We start from the raw sequence: 16,945 nt of genomic DNA on the forward strand, positions 1-16,945 counted from the left end.
AATATATGATGTTCAATGTATTTCGGCGGAAATTGGTGTTTTAAATAAGTTACTTCAATATGTATGAATGGGTCATATTGAAATATCCTTCATATCTTATGACTTGCCGACTTGTATTATTTTTAAACTCGTTTATATATAATATATTTTTATTTGCGGTTATTGACAATTTCTTTACCATCGGCTTGGTAAACTAGCTGTTTATTATTCCTTTTCTTTGTTATCGGTTTATAAAGGATAGTAACTCCATGCCTGGCTCAGATATGGCCAGAATGGGTACTCCTTAGCCCTGGAGTTAGGGTTATGAAATTAGAGGGCACTTGCGAGAGAATGACCGTGAATGGTGAACGGCTTCGACTCGTGGAGTAGAGAATTCTTCATAATTAATTTGATGCTTTGCATAGCTGATTCTCATAACCCATCCATATGAGGAGCGCTTGGATAGATGCGATAAGATAGACCTTTGCCTTTTCTAAGTGTTGGTGCGTCGCTGTATCGCATTGGGATTTCTTTTGAGATCTTATTTATTTTTGAAAATGTATGAAAGGTGTCGATTTTTCGACTTTTTAATATGCCTTTTGCTTATTAATGCAATTCGCTTTAAAAGCAGAAGGTGTGCCGGAAAATAATGCAAGTAGAGATTTGGATGTTTTTATTTTGCTTTGTATGATTGTGTTCACAAAGAAAAGCATGCATAGGAATTAGTAAATTAAATACAAGTATGTATTTTATCACCTTTAATATCGGTATTTTCATGCACCGTATTAAATTTTCGATGGAACGATGAGCTGTACGAGATATATGGCGACATTGACATAGTTCAGCAAAATTAAAAGACAGCGGCTACGCTGGCTAGGTCATGTTGTCCGAATGGACGAAAACACTCCAGCTCTGAAAGTATTCGGCGCTGTACCCACCGGGGGAAGCAGAGAAAGAGGAAGACCTCCACTCCGTTGGAAGGACCAGGTGGAGAAGGACCTGGCTAAGCTTGGAATATCCAATTGGCGCCACGTAGCGAAAAGAAGAAACGACTGGCGCGCTGTTGTTAATTCGGCTATAATCGCGTAAGCGATGTCTACGCCAATTAAGAAGAAGAAGTATTAAATTTTAGTATCCGTTTAGATGAACCAGTTTTTTAAACATGCATACACATGTACATTCATATAAGTAAAAGGTGGAAGCGATACACTTACCCTTTCTCGCATCAAGGGAATTTTGGGGGAGTGCACTTATTTGTGGCTTGCCCTAATGTTTGTTTCCTTATTCTTCTTATCCCACTGCTCTTAGTATGCCTCCTATTTCCTGTGTGTGCCTTTTGTACGTGCTTTTGGGTCTGTTGTTTTTGTTTTTATTATCTTATGTTGCCTTTTTGTTGGAGTCCGCGCCCGATGGTGTGATTTGAACTAGTTTCGCGCCCGCTGTTGTTGTTGTTTTTGTTTAATTTTCCCTTTTTTTTTTTTTGCGTTTTTGTTCGCTTCACTTTATGGATACATACATATATGTGTTGATATATCCACGCTGTGTTGCACTCCACTAACACTGCATATGTCAATTTTTTTAATGATTTTTAAGTATTTTTCACCCCACTGTTTTGTATATATTTTTTTTCTTTAAGGTGCCTTTCTGTAGGCTCGAAGGACCATGTTTTCATAAGTAGCGAACTCACCTTTTGTTTTACCGAAACTCACTTTTCTAACAAATTACGCAAAGCACGGGTGTTTTTCCTTTTAAATATTCTTATATGTATATATGTATGTAGTATATTTCGGATTAAATGCAGCAAAATATTTCATAATTATAATTTACACAATTCGGTGGCGGAATAGATCGATTATAGCGAGATTTTCAAAATTATAAATTATAGTAATCGGCGAAATACAGATTATATTAGACGGGGGAAAAAAGCCGTGATGATGCGAAAAAAAAACGTATGCGCAAGTGACTGAGTCTTAACTCGTACGGAAGAAAAAAGCGAAGTGTCGTGCGGCTGGAGTTGTCCGTCCCTTTTTTTGAAAGTTGTTGTGTTATAGTTGGTAGTGTGGTGTCATGTTTGAGTGTATTGGTGTGATGTGGAAGGTGAGTGGTGAGTGAGGTGTGCTGTTTGTTTATGATAATTTTGTCTGCCAATGTGGGGTGTTGAAATGTGATGTAGCTGTGTTTCATGACGGTGTAGTCTGAGAGTCATTTAGAAATATTGATTTAGATTTGCGATACTTAGAATACCAAGGAACACATGTACAAAGATATGCAATTATCACTTACATATGAGAGAATTGAGAAATAACTTTTAATTTATGTATTTGCCGTAAAATCATTTTTACTCAAACAAAAAAAAGTAATCAGATTTTGTGACACTAATGAAAATGCTTCCACAACAGCCCTGAATAACATCGATACGTTAATGAGGCGTTTTTACAAAGTAAACTACGTTATCTAACCAAGCATGTAATTTTAAATTTTCGCTGTGCAAATATTTACCTTGTAGATGTAAAAGATCAAAAAGCGATTCGAATATTTTGCAAATTGTATCCTTTGAAAATAACGACTCCCATTCATCTATCATATCTTTCAGCAATGCAGTCGAACTACGTTCCTTCTCGCCTTTTATAAACTCTAGGAACGTAGAAAATAGCTTACAAATATTGATCGTAAATACCGCCATCTGTAACGGAAAGTACAACTATGAAAAAATACAATACACACTACATATGTTTACAAAACAAACCTTTGGATTTTCAATATTTTCGATCGATTTATGTACGCTTGGTACCCAAGAAGCAAGTAAAATTATAATGTTATCCCAGTCTTTAGCACCTAGACTCAAAGGTATTTTTTTAAGTATTTCTGTTAAGAGTCGAATGTATTCAATTAGTTCAATAACGGCCCCGTACTCAAGCTCATTTATTTCTCTAAAAATATATTCAAAGTAATTATTTTATTTACATACACTATAGTAAATATAAAAAACAGTCTTACACTTTCTTTTGTATATAAAAATTTTCATTGATTGATCGAACAGATTCCAACAATTGTTTAATTACGTTTCTGTCACTGATCCTTAATTCATCACAATTAAAATTATTTATTACAAGACAGCGCAAGGCTGCACATTTTATCCAAATATCTGTTGATTTTGCACAATCAAAAATATTGCTTACGGTAATGCTGCGGTAATTCAGGCGCGGAGTTTGATACTAAAACGAATTGAAAATAAATAAATGTTGCATTACATACAGAAAATGTATACCTAAATTGTATTATAAATATATCAACCCATGAATATTAGGATGGATAAACAAAAATCGAATATCTTTTTCCTTGGCACTGGGAAAATAGATCCTTAGACACCTCTAAGAAAGTCTGTCCAAATATGAGCTCTAATTGTAACGGACAATTTTCTATTCATATTCATATTATCAAAAAAAATCAACTCCCAACAATTTGAAAAAGTATCTTTTTTTATTTATTCTGTAAGAAATTTTAAACTCGGATAAAAAGGTATCTTACGATTTTTCGTAAGCCTAACCGTTATTTTTACAATTAAATGAAAAAAATCTTTATAAATCGGAAAGCGCATAGCTTTGCAGGAAATTTACTGCTCTAAAAATGGTCCCTTCTAAGATCTTTATTTCAAGTTTAAAATGTGCCACATTCATTTTTATTTCTTTACCCATATACTTTATAAGGAATTTTTTGATATTTAGCAATAAAATTATTTAGTATCTTCAAAGCAAACCAATTCGCAACTTTAAAAAAGTGATATTTTATTTTGAAAAATTTCCGCTCTACTAAAAGGTAAGATGTGTGAACTCGATCCCGAAGAAGTTGTCCATTCAAGCACTTGATTCCGATCGTTCAATTTGTATGGAAGCTAAATACTATGATATCCCATCAAATGAAAAAGTTTTCCATACAAGGACTTGGTTACGATCGTTCAGTTTGTACGGTAGTTATATGATATAGTAGATATCGGCAGTTCCGATTAATGAGTAACGCGTTCAAAATTTCAGATCGATGTATCAAAAACTGAAGGACTTGTTCGCGCATATACATACAGACAGGCGGACAGATGGATATGGCTAAATCGACTCAGCTCGTCACGCTGATTATTTAGATATACAATACATATACTTCAGGAGTCACCGACATTTTTTGGTGTTACAAACGTCGTGGCTAACTTATTATTCTTTGGTCTTAAAAATGCTACATATTTTCAGGTGTAAGCCATACTTTATATACTTACTATGGTTTGCAACTCTCCTCAGTTGAAGGAAAACTAATGCAACTCAATATCAAAACATTCAAACTTCTTTTGCAAAGAACATTTACCTTCTGAACAAGAAATAATTTAAGGTTTTATTGATAATTAAATGTCAAGAAAATACCTATTTGACAACTATAGGTTCCACATATTGCGGATCATCGTATTTGGGAGCAGTAATTTAAAACCCACATGAGTGAAGAGGAGTAAAACGCTTCAATATATTTATTTTATTCAAACAGTGCAACAACGCTGCGGTTGGCAGTGGTATGTATGAGAAGGAACGCGCTATTATAAACTCGGTTATAGCCGAGTAAGCGATGTAGAAGAAAGGAGCTAGAAATTTTTTTTGCCTTTTTGAATGATTTACATTTAGTACTTTTAGAAATATTCATATCCTTTCAGCCTATTACAGGTGCGAGGCTATGCCAATTTATTACAAAATATTAAACCACAAATGCTAATACATAGTTACAGCATTTTACATGTTTTCGACCAATATTTTCAGCTGTTAAAAATCTGTCAAATATTCGCTGTTTTTGGGATGTCACCATGATTTTTTTTGTATCTTTTTTATTAAACAGCCCTTGGCCGATATAAAATCCGGGTCAATTCCGGTGCATAGAACCGTGGGAATTGATGTCACCATGAAAAAAATGATCATGTCACCATGATCGCAATTTCCGACTAAAAATAGTTATGCATAGTTCGTAGTATATAAAAATAAAGTTCGGTAAATCTGAAGTTGAATTCAACTGAATGGAGTTTCATAAATAAACATAACATAACTCTAAAAGTTGGTCGAAACATTAAATTATATAAATATGTACCTGTAAGAAATTAATGTAAGTTGATAAAGCATCTTTAGCAATAAGATGTTTGAAAAGTTCCTCGTTAAAAACGATTGATGCGCTTTCTTCGAACGGCAAATATCGGTGATGGTAAATTAATATGTGTAAAGAACGACAATACGATATTTCGTCAGCTTCTATAGCATTTCGCAGAAGAATCTCGTGTACTTTTTCCGATAGAATAGATTCATTTTGAATCAAAAATTTAATTTGATCCTGTACTTCTTCAATCGAAATCTTCAGAGCAACACATTCCTGCAAAATTAATATTGTTAAATGTAAAATCATCAAATATCAACTTATTTTGAAGTACATATTAACAATAGCATGTCATTATATTATTAATCTAATAACACAAAGGCTTACCACCCTCCACAGATACCACAGACAATTGAATATATTATCGAATACTATCAGCAATTAAGGGGTTACATACAGTTAGGATTTTCAAAAAATCGATTTTTTTTGCCTTTTCTTAATATACTTATATATATATGAGTATACACACACAAAATTTCAAGTCGATCCGACGAATATTTTCGGAGTTAGACACATTAGTGAAAAAAATTAACTACGTGTAAAGTGCTTTCAAACTCTAAACTCGTTTTTCTCGAAACGTTGTTTTCAAAGTCGGTGAGCAAAATTTCTCAGAAACGGCTGAACCGATCGGTCTGAAATTTTTACACAAGCTTCTTAACTATATTTTTTAGTAATTAATTGAAGGACCCCCTCCGATGAAAATTTCTTATTTTTATAAACAATTAAAGCCCCGAATTTTGGTCGAAAATCGAACATTTTGCTTTGAATAGCCGCCATTTTGTCAAAAAAAATTTTTTTTCTAATTCCTTCGATCAATTACTAGATTATTTTTTATATTAATGAAATTTATTTGGTTTTTGCATTTTGGATGATCCAGTCCTCTGCAAAATTGGCAATATCAACGTTCCCGATAATTATTTTTGGCAATAAAAAATATGTGAATATAGTTTAAGGTTGTCATAATATACCTGCCAAGTTTCAAATCAATAAAAAAAATAGTTTGCTTGCCTTTTTTCGACCTCCTAACTGTATATAACCCTTTAAAAGATAGGAGTGTAAAAATTAGGAAACAGCTCAATAGCAGTTATTTTGCGAATTTGAATATTTTAAAAAAATATTTAAACTTAATTTTTGGTCACAATGTATGAAGTACTTGTATGGAAACTTCGGTAATTCGTAGACCGATATCTCACATTTTTGTCATTAAAATACCTATATTAGCCCAATATTATATTATATTTATATGTATTTGCTAAGGCTTACATATTGACCGATATACATATATGGCATAAAGCCAACCGGAAGTTTGAAATTCTTATTTAATTATGCGGGCTAGGAGCATTTTGATCAGATCTGTGAAAGGTAAGGAGAGCAACAAAGACTTGTTCTCAGGAAGGTTGCTTTATTTAGCTTTAAAGGTTAGAGACATATGTACATATGTATACGTTGAGTTCGATAGGATAACTTGTATGACAGGTATACCACATGCTATAGTTGTCCGATATTGGCGATTCCGGCATACTTACGTGTGCCAAAGACCGATATCTCAAAAACTTCATGTATATACAGACAGATGGACGTAGCTATGTCCGTGACAAACTCAATATACTCTGTTCAAGGTATAAAAACAGTTCAATATTTTTTGAGGCTTGCAAAGAGATACATTATTCAGAATATCAATTAGCTGTTATATAGAAATGTACATATATAAAAATATTTTTACATATATAAACGATGCAACAAACAAACAAGTCTTACCTTAGGTTTAATGTTTAGAACACTTTCTGCAGCAGATGTAAAAACTATACAATTGAGCAATTCGTGATATAATTGGCGATTTATTATGCTCATTTCTTTACAATCATTTTCTTGTAATCTTTTGATAATATATACGTTCAGAAGTGATCTCTGTAAAATTATGATTATAGCCTGAAGTTCTAAACATTCATAGTGCACTTCTACTTTTGTGGAAACAATGCCATTTATGGCTTCCATAAATGAAGTATAATTTTTCAATTTTTCGTGCAATGCAGAAATGTCTGTAGTCGCAGTAAACATATTTATTAGATTAACTAAAGCAGTGTGTCTCAATTGAGGTGTAGTGTATTTGGCAGTACTGCGGAATATAAAACGAATTATTAAATCTGCACTTTTTGATATATTCGACAAGGTAAGAGCGTTCATCATTCGCAAATTTGAAATACAATGTAAAGTTGTCACTTCATTTACGATATGTTCATCGCATAACACACTTTCCCAACATTTGGATAGCTCAGAAAGTGTTTCTTCCTTAAGGGAATTATTTGCTGACGATTTAACCAAAAACGAAAATAGTTTAACGAATGACTTTTTTTTTGTTTCAATAAAAACACTTCCGCATGCAAATATATTCGGCAACACTTTAGATATAATTTGGCCACATAAATCAATCAGTTCATTGTTGTCATCTCTTTCAAGAGGCTCAAAAATTATGCTTAGGAGTTCATCCAATGAGGTGGACCCAATGAAGAAATTACCACTGTCATTTTGTAGAAACAGTGTTTGCAACCAATTAATTTTTTCTTTCGACTTCTCAAGTAATGCTTCTCTTGTTATATCACTTATTATTGTTCTGACATTTGGACTGGATAACAATATATCTTTACGTTTTCCAATTTTCAACGGTTGCAACAATAAACGCTCAATAATCAAAATTTGCATATGCCTAGAAGATACCTGAAAATAGAACTCATGCTTGTTATCAAGTTAACAAAAAAATTCAGAACCACTTACGGAGATTAGTCTATTGTTGATAAAATCGAATTGTTGATCACCGTCCAAGTAATTTAAAAATTTGAAAATATTTTTGGCAATATCAACGTAAAGATTTTCACTCGCCATAGGTATTAAGTCAATAGATATTTCTAAACATTTTGTAACATCGAAGTTGTTTGTAATATTTATATGGAATTTGGTGTCGGAAAATAGATCCATAAGTAACAACAGGTGTTTTAGACAAGATTCGCGGTCTTTACCAGAAATTCGTTTTAAGCAATGATTAACTAATTCGGAGGCTAAGCCTTTTAATTTACTCTTATTTCTATCTTTTTCTTCAATAGGTAATAATAAATCCAACTTATTACTTAAGCCTTCTTGATTAAATTTAAGTAGACTTTGGAAGATATCAATAATCCCCTCGGGATAATGTTCTGTATCAGTAATTAGTGAAGTTACCAAATCAAATATCGAATTCCAGAATTCCTTTAAAAGATATGCTTGTATCTGTTCATTATCTTCACTTTCTATTTGAATGTCAGCAAACATTTGAAGAGTTGAATCGAAAAATATTTTACAAGAATTAATTATATTTGCTCTGAGTAACCATTTTGTAGGATCAATTATGTTTTTATGTAAAAGTTCCAAGGTATTTCGTTGCTTCTCATCAAACGATATTTCCATACTATTCATCTTATTTAATACCAGCTTTAAACAGTCAAAATATGAATTCAATATAGCTAGGTGATCTGTTCCATTAGCCTTAGGAGTTTCAGAACAAAAAACATTTTTTAGTTTTTCTAGAAACAATTTCATAAAAATATACCAGTCGAAATTATTAATACGAATTGAGATTAATGCTGAACAAAATGGTAACATTTTAGGACAGATGCTTTCATAGTTATTAAAGAAATTATTTTGAAGCAAACTCCACAGCCTGTATTCAACTGAATTGCTGAAGTCCAAATGTTTGTACCTACAAAGAGAGTCAATTTAGTATTCAAATATTCCTAAATATATTTATTGATGATTATTATAACTTAAGAATCGCTTTCTAATATTGTTTTCATTAGTTGTTTTTACTGATTGGGCTATAATATTCCCTATTTTAAAGTTGATATTAAGTATTAATACTCTCATCTTGCTGGAAAAATTAAATTAATTGTTTGGCTCATAATTTTTAGCATTCTTTTTATCGATTATTATATAATATATTTTAAGTTGTGTGGACTTCAACAGAGAATTTAATTATTCAAGAAAAACAAAAAGATTTTACTCAAGTAATATATGTATGTATCTATGTGAGTAATGTGTTCTGTTTGCAATTGGAGTTAGGCTCCTCCTACTACAGACATAAATGCTCTTTTATATAATTAAATTCCTCTGGTTGGGATTTTTACAATGGATAAAAATATCAAACAACAAATTTATCTCAAATGTTGGAAAAGGCTTAAGGTGATTCAGTTTTATAAAAAAAAAAACCTACAAGTGGTACAAAGCCTTCAAAGACGGTTGGGAGATCGTTGAAGATATGCCTCGTTGGACTTCTTCAATTGAAGAAAATTAAAAACAAAAAACCTCAAGAATGGGTGCTTGAAAATAGTCAGGCAAGCGTTAGAGGGATGGTAATAGAGAGAGCATTACAACTGCCGATAAGACAGGTCAACAATTTCCATTTCCCATTTTCAGTCGATCGAAGAGATAAAACGAAATTCGCTGAAGGAATTAATGGCCATCCCAAAAGGTGTTTATGAAAAGGACTGTTTTGAGGACTAGAAAAATCGTATATTACATTTGATGGGGATTACATTAAGGTGACAAAGTAAATATTGATGATTAATTAAATAATTTGCGTTTAGTTTACTGTTTCCGGGTACTTTTTTGTCAGAATGTATACGTATATGTCTATGTATCCTTTTGGGTTCTTTTTTTTTTTTGGAGTTTTTAAATCTTCCTTATTCTTATTTCAAAATGCTGTAAATTATAATATATTTGAACTTACCAATCAGCGTAGGTTGATTGTACAAGTAATATGCAATGCCATATATGTAGAGATAATATCCGATCGCTTTCATCAATTCCAGCAAAACATATTTCAATAATATCTTTTTTCCGTTCCGATATTATGGCATTTAGAGATGTGTTTAAAATCATATTATGTATTGCTTTGAACCACGCTCTCCTATAAGAATATATACAATTATACATATTTTATATAGACATTATTGCAGACGAAAAATACAGCTCTTTAATATATACATATTTCATTTGCCAAACTAACTACAGCTATATTCGATTCGCCAAGCGTTGCTCTCCAGGAAATCGAACGAACTATGCCAAATACTTAAACGAAACCACTGCATTTGTAGTGCAACCCTGCGCTAACATATCTTCTAACACTTAGATTGGAAATGTAAATTCTACTACGTTAATGAGGTATCCGCRTACTCTCTGGCATCAATTCAATTCGATAATTTTGTTTTTTCTTTCACGTGTCACTTTTTTGACAAGAGAGGAGAGAAATAACCAATCGAAAACAGCGAATATTAAATACTGGAGGAAATGCATTTCAATTTATCGCTTTCAATATTTTATAAACAGTGAAAACATATCAATTTGCTTTCTTTTGTTTCATTTTTGCTTTGCGATATAGATGAAAGATAATCCCGGTAATAAAGTACTCCATGTAGTTGGGGTTTAAATTTCTTCAGCATCTACCCTTTTCAATGGATTTATTCACCAATTTTTTTTTTCTATTCTCAAACCCTAAAGAAAATATCAGCTGGAGAGAAATTAAGTTTCTGAGACATAGATCTACTTTGAAAAAAAAAGGCATATATTTAGCCTAGTTATAGCACTTTAAAGGTTTTCGGTTAATGCTTGCGGGACCATGATGCGATTACGTCCATTCGAAATATTATCGAAGCTATAAGAGAAATAGTGACCGAGCGTGTAGCAGATATATGAGCGCTTGGGCGAAAAGCGAAAACTGTGTCGCGCGATTTCTCGGTTTTTCATTGTTACGATTTTTCTTAATTGGCGACTAAACGTCGTATGTAATTTTTGACATTAAAGTATCTTCTATTTAAACTATAATAAATAAACTAAGAAAAGTCAATTGTAATTTTCTTAGTATAACTAGAAGATAATTTATTAAAAAATTTTAATCTTTTTGAATTTTTTGTTTCCGATAGAAATTGCGACCTGCATCCTGCCCGCCGTCCGAAAAATGCATATGCGAGATGCATCGGGAAATTGCTTTAAAAAGGCAGAATATCAAAGATTTCGTATCCAAAAAATTTATGAAAGATGTTCAAATATATAAATATAAAGCCCAGAAATTTCACTTGAATCACTTGTGTGTCGTGTATGGGCAATTTAACCGGTATTTACGGTAAAAAATTAACAACAACAAGGGATCGTTGATCGTTAGCACGTGTATCGTAAAGTGAAAAAATGTGACCGAAAGTAGTCGTAAGCTCGCCCATTTGAGCAGCGCAACATAATAGCAGAAACAGTCAAAAACGCTACTCCCTTCCTTCACTTCAAAAGTTGAGCCCGTGGTAAAAACCCAGAAATCAGCCATATTTGCATGTTTCCATTTGAACAAGGTTGCCATTGCTCAATACGGATATATAGTTTTGTACACATCTAAGTTTTCAATTACAATTTTTCATAATATAAAATATCAAAACTGACAACAAAGTATTAAAAATAGTTTATATATGTATGATAGTATTCGACTCTGATTTTAAGTTATTTTAAGAAAATTTCGAACATATTGAAGACAACTTTGATAATTACTACAGTATATCGAGATTGGCAACCCTGCGTTCTGAGAGAGCAATCAGTTGACACGTTTCAACGGCAAAAACCAAAATGCCGTGGATTCCCACGGCAAAGAGAGAAAGGAGTAGCGTTTTCACTGTTCACTTACATTGCGCAACAATAAAATAGGTCGTATCAGCTGACACATTCCACGATTCTACGTTTTTGACTGTTTCTGCGGGTTGTGTTTAGTATCGCGCCGGTTAATTTTGGCTCACCGTACCTAAACGAGAGAACCAAATGGAAAATTTTAAACACGCATGTATGCTTAAATTATCGAACTTTGTTTTAAAACATATTTTATAAAAATCGGTTAACAAATTTTTCCACAACTTCACTTTAAAAAATGCTATTTTTTGCAACACGCAACATATATTACTTATGAATTATAAAAACCACTAGTAATGTTTTTAATTACTTTTGATTGTTAATTTCTTTGTAAATCTTTAAATAAAATACACTTTTTTCTGCATTGAGTTCAATAATGCGAAAAACCAAAACGACTGTCTAATTTGAACTGTCAAATTACCGAGAAAGCACGAACAAAAGGGAATAAATTAAACCCACTTAGCAATAAATGTATGAAGTAAACGCGAAAAGGTGTTTAATGCTAAAATACTGTGGATTGCGTGGCCAGGGTTATTTTTTTAAAGCGCGGAAAAAGCTTCTACGCGAAAAACCCTGAACAGCCCGGTGTTGACTCGATCAGGGTTATTTTTTTGAAGCGCGGCCGAAGGCCGCTAGTACGGAAAGGAATGAAATGCTAAGATACTGTGGAGGAAAAGGTGTTCAATGCTAAAATACTGTGGATGGCGTAGCCGGTGTTTGACCAGCCAAGGGAGGGTTTATTAAAAAGTTCGATCCTTCCTCTTTCCAATAAGGGGTCGGCAGGGGGGGTAGCCCGACCCTGTTTTTCTCCATAAACGATACTTAACCGGCGCGATACTAAACAATCCCCGTTTCTGCTATAAAGATGTAAGATAAACCAAATTTCACTAAAATGTTTCGATTATGATAGCAGATTGCAATCAAAAGTAGGCTATTCTATGTCCACTGTAAAATTTAATTCAGAAGCGGACGTTTTTATAGCAATTTAGCGACATAATTCAATATGAAAATTCTTACTTACTTTGTTAATTTATTGTCATTTCTTCCACAGTTCCAAAAGCTCTTAAACTCTATAATGGAACGTAATATATTGTGGGACTTTGAAGACAAATCTGCGGTGTTTGTTTGCTCAGTAAAAAAAGCAAGAAGTTCGAGGCTTCCGTAAACTTTATTATAGCCAAACGCATAAATGTCAGTACCTTTTTTGCTATCCGCCGATTCTAAAAGATTATTAAATATGTATTCTAGTATCTCTGATTGGCAATGTAAACAGACTTCCTTAACGCGGTCTGTTTTGGCATTGAAAATATTGAAGAAGCTGGCACGAGCAATATTAGCAGCTGGAACGTAATTATCAAATTGAGAACAAATCCAAACGGGTACTAATTCTTTTAAATATGGGGCTATCATGCGTTTACATTTCGATACAAGCATTTTTTGTACTTCCTGTGTAAGTTCGCGTATGTTGTGTATCGGATCATATGCAAATTCAAGGTAGATTTTAGTCCAAAGTGGTAAAATTACCACAACTTCCTCGACACCCCTCTCATTTATATCATGAATCAGCTCTTCCAAAGCTTTTTTTTTAGTAGTTGGATCTTTTTTATTGAGTTTACGAATTGCATTATGAAGGCTATTAGTTGTGCAATCAGAAAAATGCGCTATTTCATTTGATCGATTGATTTTCTTTGATTGTGTGGGAAATCCAATTCCAGTTTGGGTACCAAGAAGTTCTGCACTGCGACTGCTGCTGGATGGCTAAAATTATAAAACAATTGTTTTTTTTAACTTAATCATGGATAATCAAATAACATAACAAAAATAAGGGATACTAATTAAGTTTGCCACGATGTTTGCAGAAGGAAACGCAAGAGCTTCTATAAAACATATACGTGACTAAATAATCAGCGAGACGAGTTGAGTCGTTTTAACCATGTCCGTCTATCTGTATGTATGCGAACTAATCCTACAGTTTTGAAAATTAGCACATATACTTTTCTCCCCAAGAAGCTACTCACTTGTCGGATCAACCGATATCGGAACATTATAACATATAACATATGTCTTCACAAAATTTATCAACCGAAGAAATTGTCTAGATGATGACTGTAGGATATAGCTGTCATACATCGGAATCAAGTTCTTGTAAGGAATGTTTTGTATCTATGAGGGGTATTATAGCTTCAGTGCTAACGAAATTACTGTTTTTTCTTGTTTTTACTTTTTTTGGTGAGCTGAAAAAAAATTTTGGATGTACGAACTTTTTGTACATGAATGAATATGTAACTTATTCTAAGAATAAATTAATATTCCTATTATAGATTAGTATGAATGTTTAACTTAGATAAAGTACAATTAATTTATAATTAACTTTACAAAAATATAACAAAACTATTTTGTAAAATGTCTTAAAATCAATTATTTGGTTAATATATTTTCGTTTGGATTTTTTTTCAATACAGATAGATATGCACACAATTTTCCATCAACAATGCCCGGGAATATTTGGAAAAATGTTTTGAGAGAAGCGTTTTTTTATATTCCTGATAAATTTTTTATAATCTTATTTTTGCTGTCCGACCGGAAAAGCGAGTGGGATCAGTTGTGTCCCGTGAAGCGTTGTGTGAGGTCACCAATGGTGATTTTTTGAGTATGTTGCCTTATTTGCTACTTTACGGTTGAAAAGAACATTTGCCTTTCACTTTGCAGGGCATGAATTGGAATGTGCGAAAGGTTTTCCGCATTAATAAGCGCATGCTCACAGATCTGTTGTTGTGGTCTGCAACGATCGTTTTCGAAACAGGCCAATAGGAGCAATACTACCGTTTCAATGTTTGGTGGGCTCCACGCTTTGCACGAAATAAGTAGCGGAGGAGTCCCGTCTGCAGGACAAGGCGTTCAAATGGTTGATTGGTAATCCGCGTTTTCAGTTCGCATTAGCGAATCCTTTAAAAAAAAATATTTTTTCCTACTGCGTGTTTTGGTCTGGAGATAGCAATAGCACAATAGAGCCTTTCTGCGGAATTTAAGAAACATTATTTGGAATGTTTTATCGTTGTTACTTTTAAACACTAACTTTGTAGTGTCCAAAATTTTTCAAAATTGCTTAGCAAATTCTCCACTAACTTCTGGAACTCAATTTGGTTATTTAGCGTTTTTGAATTTTAGCAATTTGCATTTTAACATCGTTCCATAAGTTTTCAATTGGGTTTACATCGAGATTTGCGCTGGCCAACTCAGAACATCAACACTTTCTGCAATTTTTCACGGCCGATGGACAAATAGTTTGCCATCGAATTTTCATTTATTTCAGCCAAAATCTCTAGAAAATGTTTAAAAGGGTCAGCTTTGCTTTATCTGATGATGGCTCTGGCAGCATATTCTTTTGTTTTACATGTAGGAACTTTGCGATTGTTTTAATGTTTACATTTAACAAAATTTATGAAACGATTTTCGGTAGTAGATAGCTAACCGAAGAGACAGTGAAAAGGATAGATAATCACACCAACGTATATTTAACAGGTTCCCTGTCCAATGTATCACATGTGATACAAAATTGTTTTCTTGTACCATGTGTACAGCGTCCATGTATCATATATAAACAAATTTTTGGTTGATTTGAAATAAGTTTATTAAATGTATCACTGATGGTACATTGAGCGTATGCAATTCAACTTCGTAGTGACATGTTCGTGTATCATAGCTGATACAAATTTTTTGTTACCGTTATATCATTGTCAAGATGTGTGGGATAGTTAAAAATTCATCGATAACCTCTAAAAACGCCTACAGCAATATAATTTTAAAAGTAAGTGTTAAAGAGAAGAAATAGTTACTTTTTTTACCGAGGCAACAAAACTAATCAATCGGATAACGAATGCTTTATGTATTGATAACCTTTCGGTAACCAGTTAGCTAACTTATACCCGTCTTGTAGAGAGATTTCATACCGATCGACTAGGATGACTACTCTAATCTATCTATATGGTAGCTGTCTATTATTTAATAGGTGAATTTACTAAAATTGCGCTAGTCATATAGGAAAAAGGATAAGAGATCATATACACAAAATCTTAGGAAAGAATACTCATAACTGATTCACATACAACTTTCCTCTTTTTCCTTGACAATTCATACTCTAACAGAGTAAAGAAATCAAAGTATATTTCAGAATTAACGCTTTGCTTTTCCTACTAATCGTTAATAAAATATAGCGCCTTTGTCTGGGAAAACGTATGAAGATGAGAATTGCCAACTTTGCGTCACTTTGCTGTATTTCGTTTCGATGTGAAATTATTCGTACAAAAGCATACACCCAACTTTTCGGTCAAAGAAAATTTCTCTAAAAACAATAGAAAAATAACTTTACAAAATTTTAATAACTTTGATTCAATATACATATAGGGCAATACAGAAGTCTGATTGCTATTGGAAAAAAGAAATTACATTATTCTCAATTTGGAGACCCTCCTTCATCAACCCATATAATTTGTGCCCCGAATTTGGTGGATGATTCTAAATGCCAAATGTATTTACTCCTAATCTGGAGGCTCCGACCTCCGACCAAGAACGGTACGCAACTTCCCAGCCGAAACTCGATTTTGGTAAACAAGCATTGTGTACTAAGCGTTACTTGATAAAGTAACAAAAAGTTGATTTCCGAAATCTTTTACAGCAAAATCATGTTCGCGAATTATCTAACTCGACTTACTTTGGAGTTGCTTTTCACTTTAAAAGTACTCCTTTTGATATCCATATTTTCAACATGCGTTATTTATCAACACTACTTTGTACACAATCTGCAATGTTTTGAAGAAGTGTTCAATAGTTTTATCGTTATCGATTTTACCAGGAAGTTACACGATCATGATTTTTCTTTCTATTGCAATGCGTTCACACTTTTTCACTAAAAAGCTCTGACAGCCGAGCAAAATTGTGCCTTAAGCAACACTAATGCGCATTGAAATTTTTTTGTGACAGCTGATTCTGAAATTTGTTTATTTATTTAAAAAAAAAGTGAAATAAAAATTAATAAGAGAAATTATTAATAGAAATTGTGGTATTTTTGGGAAATCAATATAAATTTAACGAAAAAATCGTTTAT

At 32.8% G+C, this 16,945-nt stretch overlaps 1 protein-coding gene across 2 annotated transcripts in view; it reads right to left on the reverse strand.

Moving 5' to 3' along the window:
• LOC108969305 (E3 ubiquitin-protein ligase listerin) overlaps positions 1-16,639 on the reverse strand; it is a 35,979-nt gene extending 19,340 nt beyond the window's left edge. Inside the window, exons 1-10 of one of the 2 annotated variants that reach the window (XM_018933937.1) lie at positions 16,553-16,639; positions 12,863-13,599; positions 9,908-10,087; positions 7,924-8,881; positions 6,910-7,866; positions 5,092-5,367; positions 2,977-3,194; positions 2,726-2,909; positions 2,479-2,662; positions 1,047-2,174 (exon numbers count right to left, since the gene is read on the reverse strand). In XM_018933937.1, coding sequence (XP_018789482.1) covers positions 1,888-2,174; positions 2,479-2,662; positions 2,726-2,909; positions 2,977-3,194; positions 5,092-5,367; positions 6,910-7,866; positions 7,924-8,881; positions 9,908-10,087; positions 12,863-13,599; positions 16,553-16,597 — 4,026 coding nt within the window. In that variant the 5' untranslated portion in view covers positions 16,598-16,639 and the 3' untranslated portion in view covers positions 1,047-1,887. Of the gene's footprint in view, positions 1-1,046; positions 2,175-2,478; positions 2,663-2,725; positions 2,910-2,976; positions 3,195-5,091; positions 5,368-6,909; positions 7,867-7,923; positions 8,882-9,907; positions 10,088-12,862; positions 13,600-16,552 lie in introns of those variants that run through there. The other variant, XM_018933936.1, reaches the window with a different exon arrangement.
• Between the last annotated feature and the right edge of the window lie 306 nt (positions 16,640-16,945).

Source organism: Bactrocera latifrons, unplaced genomic scaffold (genome assembly GCF_001853355.1).
Source record: "Bactrocera latifrons isolate USDA-ARS-PBARC rearing strain unplaced genomic scaffold, ASM185335v1 scaffold_248, whole genome shotgun sequence".
Taxonomy (NCBI): domain Eukaryota; kingdom Metazoa; phylum Arthropoda; class Insecta; order Diptera; family Tephritidae; genus Bactrocera; species Bactrocera latifrons.